General features: G+C 40.1%; 1 protein-coding gene and 1 long non-coding RNA gene across 6 annotated transcripts in view; one reads left to right on the top strand and one right to left on the bottom strand.

Moving 5' to 3' along the window:
- lama2 (laminin, alpha 2) overlaps positions 1-22,677 on the top strand; it is a 780,279-nt gene that overhangs the window by 530,420 nt on the left and 227,182 nt on the right. For all 5 annotated transcript variants that reach the window (XR_004558560.1, XM_034162644.1, XM_034162643.1 and 2 more), the window contains exons 38-39: positions 215-326; positions 17,115-17,277. Coding sequence is in view for 4 of the 5 variants with exons in the window: in XM_034162644.1 (XP_034018535.1) it covers positions 215-326; positions 17,115-17,277 (275 nt within the window). In the remaining variant the exon portion in view is untranslated. The remainder of the gene's footprint in view (positions 1-214; positions 327-17,114; positions 17,278-22,677) is intronic.
- The window catches only part of LOC117503416, a 559,959-nt gene that overhangs the window by 467,539 nt on the left and 69,743 nt on the right, over positions 1-22,677 (bottom strand). The gene's annotated exons all lie outside the window — the stretch shown is intronic.

Below are 22,677 nucleotides of genomic sequence, written 5' to 3'. Positions count from 1 at the left end.
GGTCTCGGTCGTTTTCCCAAACATCGGGCACATACAGCAGGTGGAACACCTGCAGGAGCGCGCTGAGGAGCATTGGAAAGAGACTTTTAGCTGACTTGGCATCACTGTCTTCCTTCTTCTTTTCATTAATTAACCCAAAGTCAAGAATATGATCACATATTTAACGCCTCTTTGTTATTTCATGGCCTCTTTGTGTTTGTCTGTGTGTGTTCAGGTCACAAAGGTGTCTGCTGATGGAGAACAGGTTGAATATGATGCTGAAAGGATTCATAAACGAGCAGAGGACCTGGAGCAGTACATCAGGGGTACATTGCTGGGAGCTAAAGGTAGCACAAATAAATATTAATTGTCTTCAATAAATAGTCTTATTTTTAGTTCTTGTAAGTGTAATCTGCTGCAGCCATGCCACTGTGAGCACACCAATCTGTCAAATCTCAAAAGTGAAACACAGCATTTCCTGATCAGTATTTAGCTGGAAGACAGTTTGAGAACAGTCCAAGCTGTGAGCATTTTTCTCCATGTAGAAATGGAGTTTCACCAGGAAGGGGGACCAACATGAAACTCGTGCCAAATCCGAATTCAGCATTGCCCCAGATCCACTGTAGCATATCATGCAGATACTGTACACACACAAAAAAAGACAAGGCATAAAGTATCATCACTCTGTTAATTAAATGTGTATGATGGATTATAGCTATCCAAAAGAATTTTGAAGTTTACTATTACAGAAAGTGGTAGCATATTGACTTTTACTACTGACTTATTGTGCGCACCTGTTTTGAGACAGGGAGACATGCGACATGGAGAGTTTTGTTTTGAGTCAATTATTTGTTTTTGTTTGTTTTGAGAAATTAGGTTACAAATTTTATAATTAATTAGTTTCTTTAAAAGCTCACATTTGATATTTGTACTGCTTTTTTTCTTCACCACTGGACATACCAACAAAGAAAGAAAGAAAGAGACTACACAAAGGCATCAGTCTGAGGTGCCTTAGTCTTTTGCAGAGTACTGAAACTGATTCATTGTTACATATTAAAATAGCCACTATTAGATCACATTTCACCAATATCTGCTACGTGAGTGTTAATACACCAACGAGCATAGGCAGTGTAAATGTACTGATGAAAGTTGACTTAAAAGTGAATGGGAGTCATTCAACTGCATTTATTTATTTATTTTTTTTTCAAGTATTGAGTCAATACGTTTACTCAGATTTTGGAAGGACTTTTATTTGCATTATTTTTTAACAATATTAAGGATGCAATTGAATGCATCCTCTTGAACCACTGAGTTGATGTCAGTTTTCAGTAGTTAGCCGCATAGCATGTGTATTGTCCGTAGAGATTCTCAGTCTTTTCTTGTGGACTCTGAATCAATGTTGATGAGTTCTTCAAATCTTTCAAAGGGTTTTGGAACAGTGTTTTTATTTTGCTGTATTCTGCATCTCGGTGGCTATCTGAAGCTGCTGGCTCATGTGAACATGGGTATGGGTCTAGCAGGTGCCAGACATGTCTATGGGATTTTAGATAGACTAAACAAACTAGCAGATTGTACGAGCTATATGCTTTAATTTGAAGATGTACATGATTACAGCATTGTTTTTTTAGTTTTTGAGTTCATCACAAGCTGATGTGACAATAATAATGATGTGACAAGCAGTATTCACAAACTAAAATACTGTTGCTCTAAATGGTTTGAAATGTTCACGAGGTAGTGCACTGGTGGTTAAAGTGGGATTTGGTAGGTGGAGAAACCTTAAAATACAATGTAGTGGTGCAACCAGGAAAAATCACAATAGAGCTGGGTATCGATTCAAATTTCAAGAATTGATTCGATTCCAATGCTTAAGATTCAGAATCGATTATTATGATTTGATTTGATTCGATTCGATCTGATATTGATTTGGGTCAGTTATTAAAACCATTTTTGAACTGTTACCTAATTGTCTGGTTATGCAACACAATACTATAATTATATTGACATTTGGCAGCAAATTAATGAAGTATTGGTAGTTAATTATGATAGGGCTATAAGACTGATGGCACGGACCCCCTCCCAGAATGATATAGTATTTTTATTGTACAAACATACTGAAGGGCAGAATTACTGAACAGGTCCAGGGCAGCCAAAAGAGGGCACCAAAGGTACCTGGTTCATTGGACCTGACACAGGTACATTTCTACACCCTTCCATGCCCTGGCCTGATGCCTTGTTTCTTTTGGCTTTAAAGTAAAGCTGTAACAAAGATTTAAAAAAAATGGCTTTACTTCACAAAATTTGGCCCTCAAAATGCAGGAAATACTGTTTCAGAGGGTTAGAAATTTAAAAATGTTCCGTGAGGCAAATGTGTGTGTGTGTGTATATATATATATATATATATATATATATATATATATATATATATATAGCACTGTTTACGGTGTGGGTGGGGAGCTGTTGACCCTGACTGGGGATGTTGTCGGGCGTTGGAAGGAGTACTTCGAGGATCTCCTCAATCCCATCGTCACGTCTTCTGAAGAGGAAGCAGAGACTGAGGATTCGGAGGCGGACTCATCCATTACCCAGGCCGAAGTCACTGAGGTGGTTAGAAAGCTCCTCAGTGGCAAGGCTCCTGGGGTGGATGAAATCCGTCCTGAGTACCTTAAGTCTCTGGATGTTGTGGGGCTGTCTTGGCTGACACGCCTCTGCAACATCGCGTGGCGATCGGGGACAGTGCCTCTGGATTGGCAGACCGGGGTGGTGGTCCCTCTGTTTAAGAAGGGGGACCGGAGGGTGTGTTCCAACTATAGGGGGATCACACTCCTCAGCCTCCCCGGTAAGGTCTATTCCAGAGTACTGGAGAGGAGAATTCGACCGATGGTTGAACCTTGGATTCAGGAGGAGCAGTGTGGTTTTCGTCCTGGTCGCGGCACACTGGACCAGCTCTACATGCTCCATCGGGTGCTCGAGGGTTCATGGGAGTTTGCCCAACCAGTCCACATGTGTTTTGTGGATCTGGAGAAGGCATTCAACCATGTCCCTCGGCACACCCTGTGGGGAGTGCTCCGGGAGTACGGGGTCTGGGGTCCTTTGCTAAGGGCTATCCGGTCCCTGTATGACCACAGCAGGAGCTTGGTTCGCATTGCCGGTAGTAAGTCAAACCTGTTTCCAGTGCACGTTGGCCTCCGCCAGGGCTGCCCTTTGTCACGGGTTCTGTTCATTATTTTTATGGACAGAATTTCTAGGTGAAGCCAGGGTGTAGAGGGGGTCTGGTTTGGGAACCACAGAATCTCGTCTCTGCTGTTTGCGGACGATGTGGTTCTGTTGGCTTCGTCAAATCAGGACCTTCAGCGTGCACTGGGGTGGTTTGCAGCCGATTGTGAAGCGTCCGGGATGAAAATCAGCACCTCCAAATCCGAGGCCATGGTTCTCGACCGGAAAAAGGTGCTTTGCCCTCTTCAGGTCGATGGAGTGTCCTTGCCTCAAGTGGAGGAGTTTAAGTATCTCTGGGTCTTGTTCACGAGTGAGGGACGGATGGAGTGTGAGATCGATAGACGGATCGGTGCAGCATCTGCAGTGATGCGGTCGCTGTATCGGACCGTCGTGGTGAAGAGAGAGCTGAGTAGGGGGGCAAAGCTCTCGATTTACCGATCGATCTACGTTCCGATCCTCACCTATGGTCATGAGATTTGGCTCATGACCGAAAGAACGAGATCGGGAGTACAAGCGGCCGAGATGAGTTTCCTCCGCAGGGTGGCTGGGCGCGCTCAGAGTCGAGCTGCTGCTCCTCCATGTTGAAAGGAGTCAGTTGAGGTGGCTCAGGCATCTTTTTTGGATGCCCCCTGGACGCCTCACTGGAGAGGTGTTCTGGGCACGTTCCACTGGAAGGAGGCCCCGGGGAAGACCCAGGAAACGCTGGAGGGACTACATCTCTCGGCTGGCTTGGGAACACCTTGGGGTTCCCCCAGAGGAGCTGGAGGAGGTGTGTGTGTGTGGATCAGGAGGTCTGGGTGGCTTTGCTTGAGCTGCTGCCCCCGCGACCCGACTCCGGATAAAGCGGAAGAAAATGGATGGATGGATGGATATATATATATATATATATATATATATATATCGACCTTTGGATGTGTGAAACGATCTGTGGGAATTAAAAGGAGAATCAATTTAAAATCAGTGAATCAATCTTTTCAACTCAGCACTAGCTAGCAAGCTGACAACAACAACAACGATTATATACACATCACCTTATTTCACTTATCGTTACCAATACACATTTCTCCATGTGACATTTATCTTCTGCAAACCTCAGAAGTTTCCCTTTACCACTCGGTAAACTCTGCATTCGCCAGGCAGTGAACAAACTCCAGCAGCTCCAAACAGCGTCCTCTTCACCCTGACTGCTCAGTTCATCTGCCGTCTTCTGCAGCTTGTACCTGTTGTTTTCTCTCTCTCTCTGTCCTACCCCAGCTCTCTGATTGGTTGACAGCTCACCAATATACAATGTACATTTCAAACCATCTATGAACTGGATTTAAACATTGTAGATTAACTAGAAAATTTTACAAGTTTACAGAGACATTTTAACAACTTCTACAAACATTCAGAAAAAAAGCTACTTCACAAAAAGTAGCTACAGAGACCAAAGGAGTTGTTATACCAGCCTGTAAACATGTATATTTCTGCTCTTACATTGGGCATTTTAACATGGACTTTCATGGGAATCTCTTCATTTTTGAAGCCACCCTCAAGCGGCCAGTCAAGGAACTGCAAGTTTTCTCCTTTCAGGTGGGCTTTATCTTACTGCTTACTGCAACACATGTGGCGTTCGCGTGTGCCCCCCCCCCCACACACACACACACATGCAGGGGGAGAGCACACTTGCATGACATGCTGATATGTATTTACAGACATGATCACATGGGGGCCACATTTGAGCACACACAGCTGGGCTGCATCGGCCGCACACAGCGCATGTCAGCAGGTTGCTCCATGTGAAACAGACTGGCAGATCACGCAGTAGGCGATCTGAATGTCACACTTGTCCAGCAGAACACATGCGTCACAGGACAGCAACAGGACTATGACAGTATGACAAGTTAACAGTGCCACAAATACGCCACTTTCAGTCACGTATTTCCAAAAATATGCGGTAACAAATGCCATTTTGTCAGTTATTACAGTGCTTTTTTTTCTCTTAAAATAAGTTTATCTCCTTGTTGATTTTAGTCGTTTTACTCGCCTGTTATAAGACAGTGATTTTCGCGCAGTGGTAAAGTTTCTGCCTGTTAATCGGAGCTTTTGTAAATTGCAGGTTCGAATCCCATGAGTGGCATTTATTTTTATTTAACCAGGGTTATTTAACCGCAGGGTTCTGTATTGCGTCCCATTTTATTTTTCATATTAACCCAGTGATATTCACTAATTATACAGATGGTTTTTATTTTATTTTTCTCCACATCAGTGACACGATGTGGTGGAACACGTTCCAGCTGCTCGCACTGTGTTCGTGGTTCCCCACAAAATGGTTCCCCATTTTGTGTTTGGCTCACAGATTTTCTTCTGGTTTCTGTGTCTTTTGTGTTATGTGTGAAGGGACCCTAATTCCTGTCTGCTTAAATTCATCTCTGGCAGACACATAGATCCATTTCCGGTCACCACAGCAGCCCTTTTCAGCTGTCATTTCTGACTGACACTTCAATCGTCAACTTCCTGCCATGTCCTCTGTGCTTCACCAGAAATATCCACATGTTCTCATGAGATCAGTGACTGTGGGAATGTCCTGCATTTCACTTGAGTGCTTCTCACATACTACTCTCCCAGACATGAGCAAGACTGCTCGTGCTCTCTGGTTTAAATGTGCTTTTAATGATGCTGCGAGCACACTGTGCTCTCCTTCAGCTGAAATAATTACTTATTTTGAACATCAGTATGTAAACTTATAGCTTCTGGGATGAAAGCATCACCATCAAACCAACACATTCTCACTGGCTATGAAGAAACTGTCCTTTCTGTGTTAGCCCAAGTTTGCTGGCTCTTCGCTCAGTGTGTGTGTGTGTGTGTGAGAGTGTGAGAGAGAGAGCAGAAGTGAGTTGTGGGTCACTGATGATTGAGAGCAGCAATTACAGACTTAATTAGGTTCAATCAACAACACACATGCACAAACACATTACACAAAGATACTTACATGTAGGTACGTGCACTCAAACACACAATGAGGCAAGATCATACTGGAGCAGCTTTGTGTGTGCTCATCTTTACCAGGGATTGTAATATGATTCCATCCACGTTGTAAGTGTTTAATTGGCTTTTAAATCTCACTGTGTAATTATATGGCTGTGACCCACACGCTCACACACGTGGGCGCACATACCCACATACGGTACAGCTGTTCATTAGCATGATGGCTTTACTTCTGTCTTGGCTCTAATCACATCATGTTTACATTCCACAAAGACACACAGGCCCACATGCACGCAACGACACAAACACTATTTAAATTTCAACTTGTTTTTTATCACATCATGTTTACATTTCAAATGAGAGACAAAAACACCATTGCCACACACAAACATCTCACTGCCATCTCTGTCACACAGACCCACACTGCTCATTAAGTTTGATCATTATTCAGATGAGACTTGCAGTGTTAATGCAGTTTTATCACCGATTGGTTTGATACGCCGCTGCTGTGAATCTGATAAAAGCAGAGAAACAAGACAGTTGCCAAAATCAGCAGTTTGATTGGTATGAAAACAAATTGTGTATTTGTCTGTTTAAATAAATGTGGACCACAGGAAGATCGGTTCTTTAAGCCCTATGCTGACCAGATTCATTTTATATGGGGAGGTTAGATGATTTTTATCCTGTCTGAATGCACCATTTCAGTTGTTTTACTGAGTACACAAACAGAGAGGAATAAAGAGAGGGGTCAGTGAGCTATTTTCTATGATATTTTCATCAGCCATCTTGGGGAGGGATTGCTGTGCGTTTGTAACCCACAGCTGTACTGACAGCAACGCCAAGAGTCAGGGCCCATCAAATCAATGTACTGCATAAACTCACCATCTTGTGGGTGTGATAAATACTATTAAATCCAAATCAAACTTCCATCAATATTTAAAAATAAACATAATACTAGAGCTAGAACAGGAAGTGATGTTCAAGTGTGTAGCGGTGGACTTGTGACCAGAGAATTTTCTGACAGTCCCTGTCAGACAAGAAAATCACTCAGGGACCTTGGGCATGGTCCTTAATCCCCCAACTGCTCCTGGTGTGTAGTGAGCTCCTTTCATGGCAGCACCCTGATATTGGGTGTTATCATATACTTATAAATGATACGCCAACGTGATTGGATAAAACACAAAAGAATAAATAGCAATACACCCTTTTCGCGGACAGGTAATATTTTTCATACCACCCGAGTATAATCAGCCAGTCAGGTGTCACGTACATTCACGTACGTTCTTTCCGCCTCGCTTAGAAAACAGCGCTTGGAACTTGAGGTGGATGGATGATGAAAGAAGCAAAACACCTTCGCAATTTGTAGATTTTTTGATGATTTTTTCATTTACAGCAGCTTCATTAAACAAATGTACTCGAATGATTATCAGCATGACGGCGAGCTTACAGGCTAACCGCCGCTAACATTAGAGGACAGTTGCCAGTTATGGCTTCTGAAACAAGGGAGAAAAAAAAACGAAACGGCACCGTTCAGCTGAAGCATTAGTAGACGTAAAATATTCTGTCTGTTAAGAGCTTCACCTCTTGTTCCACGTGTGTATTTCCCACTGGTGTCACGTACGTCCACTAATTCAAAATTCACATTAACTAAGTCAAAAATTCATCAAAATATCGACGTAAATTGCAAAGGTGTTTTGCTTCTTTCATCATCCATCCACCTCAAGTTCCAAACGCTGTTTCCTAAGCGAGGTGGAAAGAATTGTACGTGACACCGGTCGGCATCACCGCGATTGCTCTCACTGCCTCCGATGCGCTTACTGTCTGCTGTACCGAGCTGCATGCAGCAACAGGTCCAGAGACTACGCTTGCTGTTTTGATGTGTAGACTACAACAGAACAAAATGTGGAAAAACTGAAGCACTGTGAATACTTTCCAGATGCACTGTACATAAAAAATGTTGTTATTATTATTATTATTCAGGGGTTGAAATACACTTTTTAACCTACTTGCACTGGTGCTAGTCACAAAAAACTTACTTGCACCAAAAAAAAGTTACTTGCACAACCAAAAGTTACTTTAGTCACTTTCACACCGGGCCCATTTCAAGTTGCTTCTGAAATGGGATGATATTGTTTTTGGTATCTCTTCAAGAGACATTGAAACAAGAATTGTGTTGAACAATACCTTACTGTTAGCAAAATATTTTATACATACATGTAAATGTAAGAAAGTAAAGCCCATTTTCACAGTTTTTAAAAAACAAATGCAAGATAACTATCTCTGATGGAAGCCATAGAAGATCTACAACTTTTTGCTGACCTCTAACGTTTGTATATGGATGCATATCTTTTGTGTGTGTGTGTGTGTGTGTGTGTGTGTGTGAAGGATGTATCTCCCCCTTTTTTTTCTCTCTCTCTTTTTTTCTTCTTTTGTTAAGTTACCAGTGCCTTGTAAACCACACTAGAATGTTTCAAATTGTTAAATGCCATGATGTTTTGTACATTTAATTCATTATAAAAAAGAGTTCCTTCTTCATGTGGCATCATGACGACACAGGAATTTATGCATCAGGTGTGCACAGCAGGGGGCAGGGAGGAGGTGAGAACGCAGCCTCCAGGTTCTCTGCACAGAGAAGTCAGAGTGCACAGTTTGGCTGCAGACAGACTGTGCACTCTGATTTCTCGTCTAGTTTATATTTATTCTTGTGCTGAGCTGCAGCTCTGCACTCTGAGTTCTGTTATAGTTTATCTTTCCTCCTGTGACCGCGAGATGCGCACGTGCGTGCGCGCGAATGAACCGTCCGTGAGTAAATGTGGAGATGTCTGGAGTTATACTTCATGTGGACATGTCCTATCTCTGGCAATTAGTCTGTGAGCATGACTTATGTCCTTTTTTTAACACAGTGATGAGAGAGTTTGAGCAGAGAGTGAGGAACTAACAGCCTGCAGCCAGTCAGTTTTTTGTTTTTTTTGACGTGCTTGCGCGAACGAATCGTAACAGCAACTCGCTCCGTATGTGAGAGTCAAAACGCAGGGAAGATGAAGACAACACACTGGAAATTGTTTTTTCTTTATTTATTCCTTTATTGGTTCATTCTACTGGTACTTATAGTTGATAAAACTTGGATAAAGTTACTTGCACCAGTGATAGTGGAGTATAAAATTACGTGCACCGCTCGAATAATACGTGCACAAACTAACACATGCACATACTATTTCGAGCCCTGTTATTATTATTATTATTATTATTATTTTTAGAACTTTAATCTGACGTCAGTAAAGCACTCATATACATGGACAAATGGAATTTTTCAGAGTTTAATGCATGATATTTTTCTATTACCCAGAAAAGTAAAATTTCTGAATTTGTCAGGGAAAACCACAAGGGTGCCTGTCTGTTATTAAAGCAAATATCAAAAAGGTAATATATGTTTGTACAACACAGGCACAAGGATCCTGAGCTGTACTTTTTACCGTTTTGCTTTATAGTCAATCCCCGCCCAACAAAAATGTCCTCATGCTTCCCTCGAAGGAATGACTTTGAAACCTGCATACACATAAAGCCATTATTTATACAAATTTAGGAACCATTTGTGGAGATACATGAATCATATGGTTGAAAATATAATTGTGCCACTTTTTTGTACAGTTTGAATGTGAAACATTTAATTATGACCTAAACTAAAACAGGGGATCCATTAGTACACAGCTTTAATCCACTCACAAAGGAGTGAAAATAAAACACAGTCCCTGACATCAGTACACTTCATTTAATAAACCATGACTGAATGAATCTGAATTGTGTAAACCTTTTCTTTCATTTGTCTTCTTTCAGAAGTGTTCAAACAAATCTCAACAAAAATTCTCAGCAGGCAAAACTCATCATAACACCTGCTTCTGCATGGGACTCTCCACTGAAAGTAACATGTTTCAGAGCAGCATGCTCGGTCTGCCAGCCTTAGATTTAGGTGACAAAGGTACAAATGGGGAGATGATGGTCTAGTGGTTAAGGTGTTGTGCTTGAGACCAGAAGATCCTTGGTTTACATCCCCGCCTAACTGGAAAATCATTAAGGGCCCTTGGGCAAGGTCTTTAATCCGCTACTGCTCCCGGTGTGTAGTGCCTTAGGTTTAGGTGGCAAAGGTACAAACGGGGAGGTGATGGTCTAGTGGTTAAGGTGTTGGGCTTGAGACCAGAAGATCCTTGGTTCACATTCCCGCCTGACTGGAAAATCACTAAGAGCCCTTGGGCAAGGTCTTTAATCTCTTATTGCTCCCGGTGTGTAGTGAGCACCTTGTATGGCAGCACCCTGACATTGGGGTGAATGTGAGGCATAATTGTAAAGCGCTTTGAACATCTGATACAGATGGAAAAGCGGTATATAAATCCAGTCCATTTACCATTCTCGGTAACCGCATCCGTGGCCATGACTTGGATTCTTTGCGGGTCCCGCATCCGTATTGTGTTCTTCGTGCATTTATCATTTATAGGTATATGATAAAATCGTTATCAAGTTGTTTTACCAATGAATATGGCTTTATACACTTTATATACTTCTGAAGGGTGTATAAAGCCATATTCATTGGTGAACAACTTGATAACTGATAATATCTGTTCACATACGAGTACATCTTCAGGCCCCCTGCTCTGTTCTGGCACAGAGCACACCATCAACAGGTTGCACACCTCTTGCATGCAGATGAAAATAAATGCAAGCTAAAATGCCCTCAGCTGTATGAGCAGTGGTGGGCACAGTTCTGCTAATCCACTAACCGCTAATTATGGAAAGTAATATTTTCATTATCGGATTAGCTTTTCAGATAACTTTAAAAACCATCATCAGATAAATTATCTTCCGATAATTTAGTCCAATAATTTTTAGACCGCTAACATATTATTGCATGCTTGGTGAATAAATCTTTAACAGTTAGCAAAGTTTTTAAAGTCAGATATCAAAGATTTTAACGCCTACCTGTTAAATGTTTTGTAGTAGACATACAGTTCTATCCTCTACAAACAGAGAAGAGCTTGTTTCAAGAGAAACCATACTATCCTCTGCAACCAGAGGAGAATCACAGACCACAAACAAAATGAGATCATTTCTTTTGACACCCTACTAACCAGCCAACAATATCACCCAAGTCATCCAGAGGCATACAGTTTTAACTTATGGTTAAAATTTTAACCAAACTAATTTTGGGCAAGTTATTTAAATTAACATCACTTCTGAAGTTTTATAAAATGAAAATATCAGCTATATGTTTTAGTTTTAAAGTATTGCACTAATTTTAATGGTTTTAGTGTGGACATGGTGTGTGCGCAGTGCATTATGGGTACTGTAAAAGTTCACCACAGGAGAAATGCATTTGAGACGCTCTGATCAGGCTCCACACGGACAACAGCATTAAACTCTTGGTATATTCTGCCTAAAACTCTTATAGACGTTGTTGTGTTTGTTTTATGTAAAAAATGCCAGAATAAGCTCAGGTTTGTTCTCCATTATTTTCAATTGGAATCGCTGTGAGTTGGAATCGCTTCCTGTTTGCTATATAATGTCCTTTACAACACTGTTTATCGTCTTTGTTCCAGAGTAATATATAAGATGTCTGAAATTTGGTTTGTGTTTATTAAATTCAGTGCAGGTTAAATGTAGCAGACACGGATTATTTGGAATAGTTGTTATGGCAAGTTTTCATGGTCTCTACTGCCATCTACTGGCCAGGAGTGTTCATGGCAGTATTATCAGGTTATATCAGATGGTTGTCTAATCACAGCTTGACTTTTGACTTTTGTAAATGGCTTGTTTTACATATGAAAAATGGCATATTTTACAAAAGCACATTTATATGTAAACCAACACACACGTCACATTAACATGTTTGTTTTTACATAAAATGAATGAGTCAACCAGTCAGTGTTAGTGGAGGCTATTTTACACATAATCCCTTTGGCATCTTGTGTGTGTTTGTTACAAAACTTCAGAATTAATGCATTATTTAAAATTAAAACATATGTGTTCTATTCTAACTTTGTACAAATAACAGAACTGTCATTAATGTAGTTATTCTATGCAAAATAATTTGATTAATAATTCAAAACCATAAGTCAAAACCGCTTTATTTTCTAAGACCTCTGCCTCACGGTGGAACAGCTGTATGTGGTTAAGGAATAATGTTGTTTTTTGTGACAACCTGGTGATCAGGCTCCTCTTGCTGTGGTAGAGTAAAATACGTCATAAACAGGAGCTTCCAGCAGGGGGCACAAAGACAGAAGTCGTGATTCATTGTTTGGGTTTGTGATTGTGGTGTTAAAACTCAATTTTGAAAGTTATCAGTTAGCTGTAGCTTACTATAAATTTTTGGTTGGTTTAACGGTTTAGCTTTATAAAAGATAACTCTTCAGTTAGCTGATTAGCTGTTATCGAAGCTAACGTTTTGGTCAGCTGTGCCCACCACTGCGTATGAGCATAAAAATAAGAAACAGACTGTGACCTTTTAACCTCTTAAAATAGGTCAAGGTTGGCCATCTTTGAACTTGTCCGAGGTCTGCGTCACAAGAATGGTCCTTGTAAATTTGAAGACCCTGGCAGCAATGGGACTGGACTTATGCTGAGCACGGACGGATGGACGGCCTTCGCAATATCCAATGTCATATTTTGACCTCGGGTAAAAATGAAACCCAAAGTCAGGGGGATAGACCATGTTTATTTTGTGCTTTATGAGAGGTGTTCAGGTGACTTGTGGCTTGGCACACTGATTGAACACCACTGTACACAGCCCAAACATCAGGGAAAACGAGAACCTGACAGACACTATAACTACACAGAAGCTAGACAGTGAAAAGTGACTGTAGAAATGAAGCCATTCTGTTCAGTCTCCTAATATTTTTAATTTAATTTAAATTATCCCAGTTAGTCCCATTAAGATCAAGACCTCTTTTGCAAGGGAGACCTGGAGAATTATAAAGTTTCCAATTCACCAAACCTGCATCAAATGTGGAAGAGAACTGGAACACCCAGAGGAAACCCACGCAAACATGCAAACTCCACACAGAAAGGCCACAGGTGGGAATCAAATCCATGATCTTCTTGCTGTGAGGCAACAGTGCTAACCACTAAGTAACCATGCTGCTAGTATTCTTCCAAATTTTCTTATGCCATGCAAATTGACTGTCAATATTATAGACATTCCTCCATCTCCCCTTATAAAATGAATCCCATCTGCATCTTCCTTTGCTGTAAGCTTGGGCATATATTGTGGCATTTCAGGATTACCTTTTACTGCTATGCTGATAATACTCAAGTGTACATGCCGATAACTGCTGGTAATCTGATCAACATAAAATCCTTAGAAGATCGCCTTGCATCAGTGAGAAGGTGGATGTCTAGTAACTTCCTACTTTTAAACTCTGATAAGACTGAATTGATGGTTCTTGGTCCAGTGGGACATCTACGTCAAATTAACCAGCTAACGCTTAGCCTAGGCTCGTGTGTCATACATCATTAGCAGTGTTGCCACAGTTACTTTGAAAAAGTAATCCAATTACTGATTACTGATTACTCCTTGAAAAAGTAACTTAGTTACTTTACTGATTACTCAATTGGAAAAGTAACTAAGTTAGATTACTAGTTACTTTCCCCAGCTGCCGACAACAACCCTCTGCCACCTCAACATGACAATAGTTGTTTTGCCAAAACTCACTTTATAGTCACCCTTTCTTGACTTCAATGAAAATAAATACTTGTTTTATAAAAAGTAAAATAAAGACCTCTTTCTTGACCTCATATTTAACTGTTGACAGCACTGTAACAGTAAAACTTGTAACCTACTTTCTTTATAAATGTAACTATTAAATTAAAAATTAAACATATTAAACATTTTTCTAACATTTAAATTCTCTCTAAACATTTTACTTGTCAAAATTATTATTATTTTAAGTAGTATTAGTAGTTGTAGTAAAAAAACGGCTTCAAAACTGGACCTTTAATCTAGGGGTGCTTTGGGGGGGGCAGATCCTTTCCCCACGCCTCCATTACATCTAGATTCGCCCCTGCTTTGGTGTTTGAGCACAAAGAATGGATAACATTTATTTATGCAGAAAACTTGACCAGATTTACAGGTAAGAAAGTTTTATTGCGTTTTCACATCATGTGGTCCTCAGAAAGAGAGTTTAGGTGCATTTGAGTGGAAAATTGTGTTAGTTGTTGACGCGTCGCAGAGGATCAGCTGTTTTTAGCAGCAGATACGGAGCGGCTCAGCTCAGAATTCTAAATAAAGGAGAAAAAAAAGCATAAAAATGTCTTTGTAAAGCTCAGTGCAGGTGTGCTGTTGTCACCTCGCTTTAAGAGGTGAGGATGAGTCGTAGCTGCTACAAAAAAAATGCGGATGAAAAGCTCACAGCTCGCTTAAAGTGGGCAGTTCAGTCAAACCCCAACCTCCTGCCCACGGACCAAGTTTAATATTGCTATTGACCCACAATGCAAAAATAATAGTAACGCACAGTGACTTGGAGAAGTAACTTTAATCTGATTACTGATTTGGAAAGATTAACACGTTAGATTACTCGTTACTAAAAAAAAAAAAAAAAAATGGTTCGATTAGAGTAACTCGTTACTAAGTAACGCATTACCGGCATCACTGATCATTAAGGGTGTAACGATACATGTATTTGTATTGAACCATTTCAGTACGGGACGTTCGGTTCAGTACAGGGCTGTTCACAGGTGAGTTCGTGTTGCGTGTGTTTACATTCAGTGTTGCTAACGTGGCAACTTTCTTGCTAAATCTGGTGACTTTCCAAACACTCTTGACAACTTATTTTCTTAAAAGCGACTAGAAACAAATCTAGCTATTTTTCCTGGTGTTACTGGATACTTTTCTGATGTTTGGTGACTGAAAGTGAAAGTCTCTGTTGTCACTGAGCGGCAGCGGGTCTCTCCCTTCTCTGCTTCCTGCAGCAGCCTGTAAAGCGTTGAGCGGAGGGATATCTTTGCTCACAAACCTCACTCGGACTCGCTCAGCCTACTGACCTTGTTTGCTGCGCTGTGATTTAAATAGTCCCCAGACTTTGAGAAGCCCTGGCCTTGAGAGGTTACAACTGTATTTCATTTTAATTAAGTGATGGCCAATTTTAATGGCAAAAAAAAAAAACAATCTAAGAATCAAGTTTATTTGTGGGTCAAAATATTTTTAAGGTGATTTTATTCACTTTTTTGCCTCTCCCACAATGTTTTTGTTTTCAAAACTTTATTTAACATTAAATGAACAGTTAAGGCCACAATAACACTAATTATAACAGTATTATTATATATAGAAAGAGATAGAAAATAATATAAATTGTACAAAGGAAAGAGATTCTTTAACATTAATCCTCTTTAAAAAATTCCTGATAGAGTGTGACAGTTTTGGACAAGTTAATTTTTCTGGCAAAAAATATGAAGGTTGTAGTGTTCTAGCTAGCGCAGACTTGCGTTACGGCCCATTGCACTATAATTTTGAACCATTACACTTATTTTCAATACAGCATAACGGGTCTGTAATCAACCGTGTCTGCAGCACGACTCCAGTTTGAAGCGTGAATCAGTGAAGCAATGCTTTGATTCAATGGCTCATGGCTCTTTGAGTCGCTGTTCTTCAGAAGCGGTAAGTCTGTTTCTTAACCCATCTCAAAGCCATTAAAATACACACAAAAGTCACTTTTGTGTGGATTAAAGTCACTAACTGGGACTCTTGTCTTGTTGCAGTCAAGAAATGAGAATCATCCTCCGTTCCGTTGGCACAGCTCCAAACACTGCACGGCTCTCTGCTGAGACAGAGTCCGGTCAGAATTAATAACTTCAAAACGAATTGCCGCTTTAAATAAAATGACACTTACAAACGTTGCAATACAGACAATAAACTACAATCGACTAAAACGTTTTTTCCTCCCAAAATGAGATGTACTGCATTCTTTATGAACCTGACATGGAGCGCAGCCAGATGCAAGAGCTCAGCTCATAGGTATGGAAAGACTTCATGCCAATAATAATGTCTGAAAGGAAATGCTTTTGACAAAAACTAATAGATTTTATTTCTGTTTATGTCCAGAGATCAAGGATCCGCCATGTAGAGTTTATTATGTCCAGAGTTTAAGGATCCAGTAACCAATTTCATAATTATTTACTTTAAGACTCAATAAAATGTTCAATTTCAATTTAATCAGCTTATAAAGCGCCAAATTACAACAAAAGCCGTCTCAAGGTGCCTCACACAGAACAGTTCAACATCAAAAAATTAAAATAAATAAATAAAAATAAAAAAATTCAAATACCTAATTAAAAACAGAAGCAAAAGAATTTCTGTGGAGACTTTCAGGTGCAGACTTAAGACGCACTTATTTCCCCTTTTGTATGGCAAGCATACTGGCATATTGTGTTGCTATCCTTTTTGCTTTTTTACTCTTTTACTTTGCTTTTGTTAATCTTTTAATTAATTAATTAATTTTTTTTTATTGTTTTGTGTGAAGCGCCTTGAGGTGACTCTGTTGTGATTTGGCGCTGTATAAAATAAATAAATTGAAATTGAAATTGAATTGTGAGACTTTCATTGATCTAAAGGGACAACTGGATGCATCACATTTTTGTGTCAAATGAACTGTAAGATCATATAAGTTTTATATGTTGCAAGTAACTTGGACAGGTCAAGGGGACATCCACATGTCACCTGGCTGCAGCAGATTCACATCTACTTTTGTGGGTTGGGGGTGGACTACTTGTCTGCTTGGGTGTTTGCTATCCAGGAAATGAGATGCACATGCTCCCTAACCTGACCTAAGGATCAAAAATTAGGATTCACTGTTCATGTTGTCTACGGTATGCAGCTGCAAGAGGAAGAGTTTCTTTCATTTCTGTTGTGTACATGTGCCAAATCATTGCATATGAAGTATCCTGAAATGTCTTGTCTGTCCTTGCGTATGTAGACCTCCAGTTGAAGGCTGATGAGTTAAACCAGACTTTCTCAAAGAGAGATGGAACACAAGACAAAAGCCTGACAGAGATGAAGAAGGAGATACAGGTCATGCTAGCTGAGATGAGGAAGCGACACCTGGGAGGGAAAAGGATCATTGCTGAGGAGGAAATGGAGTATGTTCACATACACATGTATTAAATATTCTTTCTTTCTTTCTTTTTCTTTCTTTCCCAAAGACATGATAGAATTAGTCCTTTGAATCTGTCCTCCCCTCTGTCTTTCAGCAGTGAATGCCAACATGGTTAATGAGTTAATTAAAAGTATTGCCATGTGGTGGTGGTGGGTGGGGGGTAAGTTTCTGAGAAAGAGAAGGGGGTACAATTAACAGATGGCTGGAGAAGACCATGGGGAAAAAAGACAAATTGCCAAAGGATGACATGTCAGTAAGTCTATTGTTGCTTATTTGATTGAACCCTGAGGGGACAGTTCAACCAGAAGGGCAAAGGTACAAACATTGATGGAAAAGACAGTCTTTTACACAGAGTATGCAGTGAGGAGTACAATGAACTCTACTTTGGAGAAAGAAAACAGCCACCCAAGAAACAAATGGCTCAACACAGGTGGGCCAGTGCCTCAGGGCAAGTTTTCAGTTGTCAACCAACATCTGAAGGAGAAAGGACACACCTTTGAAGATAATAATGTTCACAATTTAAGGAGGGAAGATGATTTGTTTGAAAGAAGCATCATCTTTGTCCAGCTGAGGAAACCATCTCTAAACAGTCAGTTCGTGGGCTGACATGACCTTTCTCCCACCTATTATTCTCTCCTTTTGACAATACCATAGAGACTCAAAGATTGGCCTCACCAATGCGAAAATTAGACCCCGTTCAGACTGGAGCTGGCAATCCCACTCAACACAGATTCAATCTGGATTGCTTTCTTGCCAGATAGTGTTCAGACCTGTTTTACATATTATGGTCATAATGTCTCAAATGTGTCGTGTCCACTGGTGGGCACAGTTTCGCTAATCCACTAACCACTAATTATCAAAGATAATGTTTTCATTATCAGATTAGCGTTTCAGATAACTTTGAAAACCATCATCGGACCAATTATCTTCCAATAAGTTTTGGTCCGATAATTTTTAGGCCGCTATGATATTTTTGCAGATGTGGTAAACAAAGCTTAATAGTTACAAACATTTATGAAATGTAAAATCAGTTGAGTACTTACCTGTTAAATGTTTTGTAGTAGATGTGGAGTTCTATCCTCTGCAAAGAGAAGAGAGCTGGTTCTAGGAAAAAAAAAACAAAAAAACGATCTATCATCTGCAGGCAAAGGACAGCTAGTCACAGAAAAGAAAAACAAAAAAAGCTTTTTTTTTTTTTTTTTGACCCCATGGGGGCTGGGCAATGATCTTGACTCGACCAAGTGGGGCTGGGTACTCCACAAAGGCCAGAATGCTGAGAAGCTCAAGCCAGTAAAAATGCAGAAAGAAGCTGCTCCAACCTCCTTGGTGAAGCTTGTGAAATGCAACTGCCATGGCAAATGTGTCAAAAACCCCTGCTCCTGTCACAAGAATGAACTGTTGTGCAGCTTGGCTTGTGGTCACTGGAAGGGAATCACCTGCACCAACACTGCAGTGAACCCTGAAGAAGAGCCCCTGGGTTACTAGCCTGTTTGACTATAAGACTTACTCTAGGTGTAAGATGTTTAAAGTTTAGCTGGATAATATTGAGTTTAATTTGTCTGTCTTATTCAGTACGATCACACGCTGCAAAACCTCCATTTGTGGTGTAGTTGACGCAATTTTAGTAAGTATGTCCCTTCGACTGCCCCCTCATTTTTTCTCGGGGTAACCACAGCAGATCCAAGGGAGATCTGCATGTTGATTTGGCACAAGGTTTACTCCGGATGCCCTTCCTGCCGAAACTCTGTTACATGGAGAAAATGTGGTGACATAATCTTAGCTAATCTTATTTTTATGTGTTGTTAGAGATATATACTTTAATTTGAACTTGTTTGAATGAGCTGCCGGCTGTTCGATTTATGCTTTGCCAATGTGAATGTTTGTAAAGTAACTGTTCAAAAAGGTGAAAGTGTTTTTAGAAAGTGTAAGTCTTTTAATAATTCTTGTAAAACAACTGTTTATTCTGTAGGTTTATGATATCCTCATCTGAAACATTCTTCACAATTGTGTTCATAATAAAATAAATCACTTCCTAGGTGATCCATTTGCAGATGAAAAGTGACAGATATTTATTATCATACTTCAGATATTATATGTCTAGTACGTGTATTGTCAGTCTAGCCAACATGGATGACTTTGAAAATACCTGAGAAAAAGTTAACACACATTTATTGTAGTCAAATAAATGTGTGATGGAAGAGGTCCCGGCTCATTCGTCCACTTTTTCGCGAAGATTTGTGACTTTGGGACTTTTTTCCTTCGTTCAGCAAAGGCTGTGTGCTGTGTGACCGGGCCCTTAGGTAAGCTGAAGAAGTGGAACTGTAATGTATTGTTTTGCCACTGGTACAGCTGTCAATTTAAGAAGCCAGTTATAATGTTGTGAACTTTGGCATTACTTCTTACTTGATGTATGTGCATAGTAGTCACATTAATAAAGTAGTGACGTGCTGCCTACGCACTCACATCTATTAGCTCTCAGTATCTTACAGTTAATTTGAGTCAGTTTTAAGGTCTTGCTGCTGACTTATAAGGCTCTAAATGGTTTGCGACCTATGCATCTTGCAGAACATGTTAAGCCTTATTTGCCTTCTCATCATCAATCACATGATGCAGATTTTCTCTGTGTTCCCAGGGTTAAAATGTCAACAGGTTTTAGAGCCATACACACTGTGGAACAGCTTACCTGTTAACATTAGGTAGTACAGTTCAGCTGAATCTTTTTAAGGCAAACCTTAAAACATATTTATTTTCTTCAGTTTGTCATGAGTCTTGTTTTTGGTCTGAATTATATCTGCTGTTTTTAATTTTTATTTCTACTTGATATTTTATATGAACTGTTTTTCATCTTGTTTTTTATGTTAAGCACTGAAATTCATTTTTTTCTCTCAAAATTCTACACACAATGCCCCATAATGAAAATGTGAAAAAAAAGGTTTTTGAGGGTTTTGCAAATTTATAACAATTTAAAAAAAAACTGAAGAAATCACATGTAGGTAAGTATTCACAACCTTTGCCATTAAGCTCAAAATTGAGCTCAGGTGCCTCCTGTTTCCACTACATATAAGGTCCCACAGTTGACAGTGCATGTCAGAGCACAAACCATGATGTCAAAAGTATTGTCTGTAGACAGGATTGTCTCAAGGCACAAATCTGGGGAAGGGAACAGAAACATTTCTGCTGCTTTAAATGGTAAATGGACTGCATTTATATAATGGCCTGTATGGTAAAGTGGCCAGATGGAAGCCACTCCTTAGTAAAAGTCACATGGAAGCCCACCTGGACTTTAGTAGTAACAGTAGTAGTAGTTTATTTGTCATCTCGACCATGCACAGCAATATACAGTACACACTGAAGCAAAACAACATTTCTCTAGGACAAAGGTGCCACATTAAAAACAACAAAAATACCAACAAGAGCACGCCTGCAGCAGCATACACGCTGATGCAAGGCAACCCACAGCAGACACAAGTATGATCACCAAATACACAAGGTCAACAAGCATGACAAGCACACAAGTCCACTACAAACAACCAACTGCCATATGCAAACAGATTTAAAATCACAAAAAATGTTGCAATATATACAGTTATTCAGACCAGACTGATTATTGAGGAGTCTAATAGCTTGGGGAAAGAAACTTACAACCCCAATTCCAATGAAGTTGGGATGTTGTGTAAAATGTAAATAAAAACAGAATACAATTATTTGCAAATCCTCTTCAACCTATATTCAGTTGAATACACCACAAAGACAAGATATTTAATGTTCAAACCAATAGACTTTGTTGTTTTTGTGCAAATATTTGCTCATTTTGAAATGGATGCCTGCAACACATTTCAAAAAAGTTGGGACAGGGCAACAAAAGAATGGGAAAGTTGATGAATGCTCAAAGAACACCTAATTGGAAACCGGTGAGTATTATGAATGGGTATAAAGGGAGCATCCGCCAAAGGCTCAGCCATTCACAAGCACGATGGGGCGAAGATTACTAGTTTGTGAAAAACTATGTGAAAAAAAATGGTCCAACAGTTTAAGAACAATGTTTCTCAACATTCAATTGCAAGGAATTTAGGGATTCCATTATCTACAGTCCATAATATCAGAAGATTCAGAGAATCTGGAGAGCCGAAAACCAACATTGAATGCCCGTGACCTTCGATCCCTCAGGCTGCACTGCATTACAAACCAACATTATTGTGTAAAAGATCTTACCGTGTGGGCTCAAGAACACTTCAGAAAACCATTTTCTGTTAACACAGTAGTACATTGCTACATCTACAAATGCAAGTTAAAACTCTGCCATGTGTTGTGAAAGCCATACATCAACAACATCCAGAAATGCCGCCGCATTCTCTGGGCCTGAGCTCATTTGAAATGGACAGACGCCAAGTGGAAAAGTGTGCTGTGGTCTGATGAGTCCACATTTCAAATTGTTTTTGGAAATCATGGTTGTCGTGTCCTCCGGACAAAAGAGGAAAAAGACCATCCAGATTGTTACCAGCGCAAAGTTCAAAAGCCAACATCTGTGATGGTATGGGGGTGTGTTAGTGCCCATGGCATGGACAACTTACACATCTGTGATGGCACCATCAATGCTGAAAGGTACATCCAGGTTTTGGAGCAACACATGCTGCCATCCAAGCAATGTCTTTTTCAGGGACGTCCCTGCTTATTTTAGCAAGAAAATGCCAAGCCACATTCTGCACGTGTTACAACAGAGTGGCTTCGTAGTAAAAGAGTGCGGGTACTAAACTGGCCTGCTTGCATTCCAGACCTGTCGCCCATTGAAAATGTGTGGCGCATTATGAAGCGCAAAATATGACAACGGAGACCCCAGACTGTTGAACAACTGAAGTCGTACATCAAGCAAGAATGGGAAAGAATTCCACCTACAAAGCTTCAACAATTGGTGTCTTCAGTTCCCAAACACTCATTGAGTGAGGTCATGTACCACAGTGGTAAACATACCACTGTCCCAACTTTTTTGAAACGTGTTTCAGGCATCCATTTCAAAATAAGTAAATATTTGCACAAAAACAATATAGTTTATCAGTTTGAACATTAAATATCTTGTCTTCGTGGTGTATTCAATTGAATATAGGTTGAAGAGGATTTGCAAATCACTGTATTCTGTTTTTATTCATATTTTACACAACGTCCGTCCCAACTTCATTGGAATTGGGGTTGTACATAGTCTGGATGTGCAGGTCTGAATTCTCCGGTACCTTTTTCCAGGAGGTAGAAGAGTGAAGAGTGTGTGAGGGGTGTGTGTGATCATCCACAATGCTAGTTGCTTTGTGGATACAACTTGTAGTGTTTGCCAAAAGGCACCTGAAGGACTCTCACACCATGAGAAACAAAATTGTCTGGTCTGATGAGACAA

This window comes from Thalassophryne amazonica, chromosome 21 (assembly GCF_902500255.1).
Source record: "Thalassophryne amazonica chromosome 21, fThaAma1.1, whole genome shotgun sequence".
NCBI classification, from domain to species: domain Eukaryota; kingdom Metazoa; phylum Chordata; class Actinopteri; order Batrachoidiformes; family Batrachoididae; genus Thalassophryne; species Thalassophryne amazonica.
This window is presented reverse-complemented; position numbering and strand designations above follow the sequence as displayed.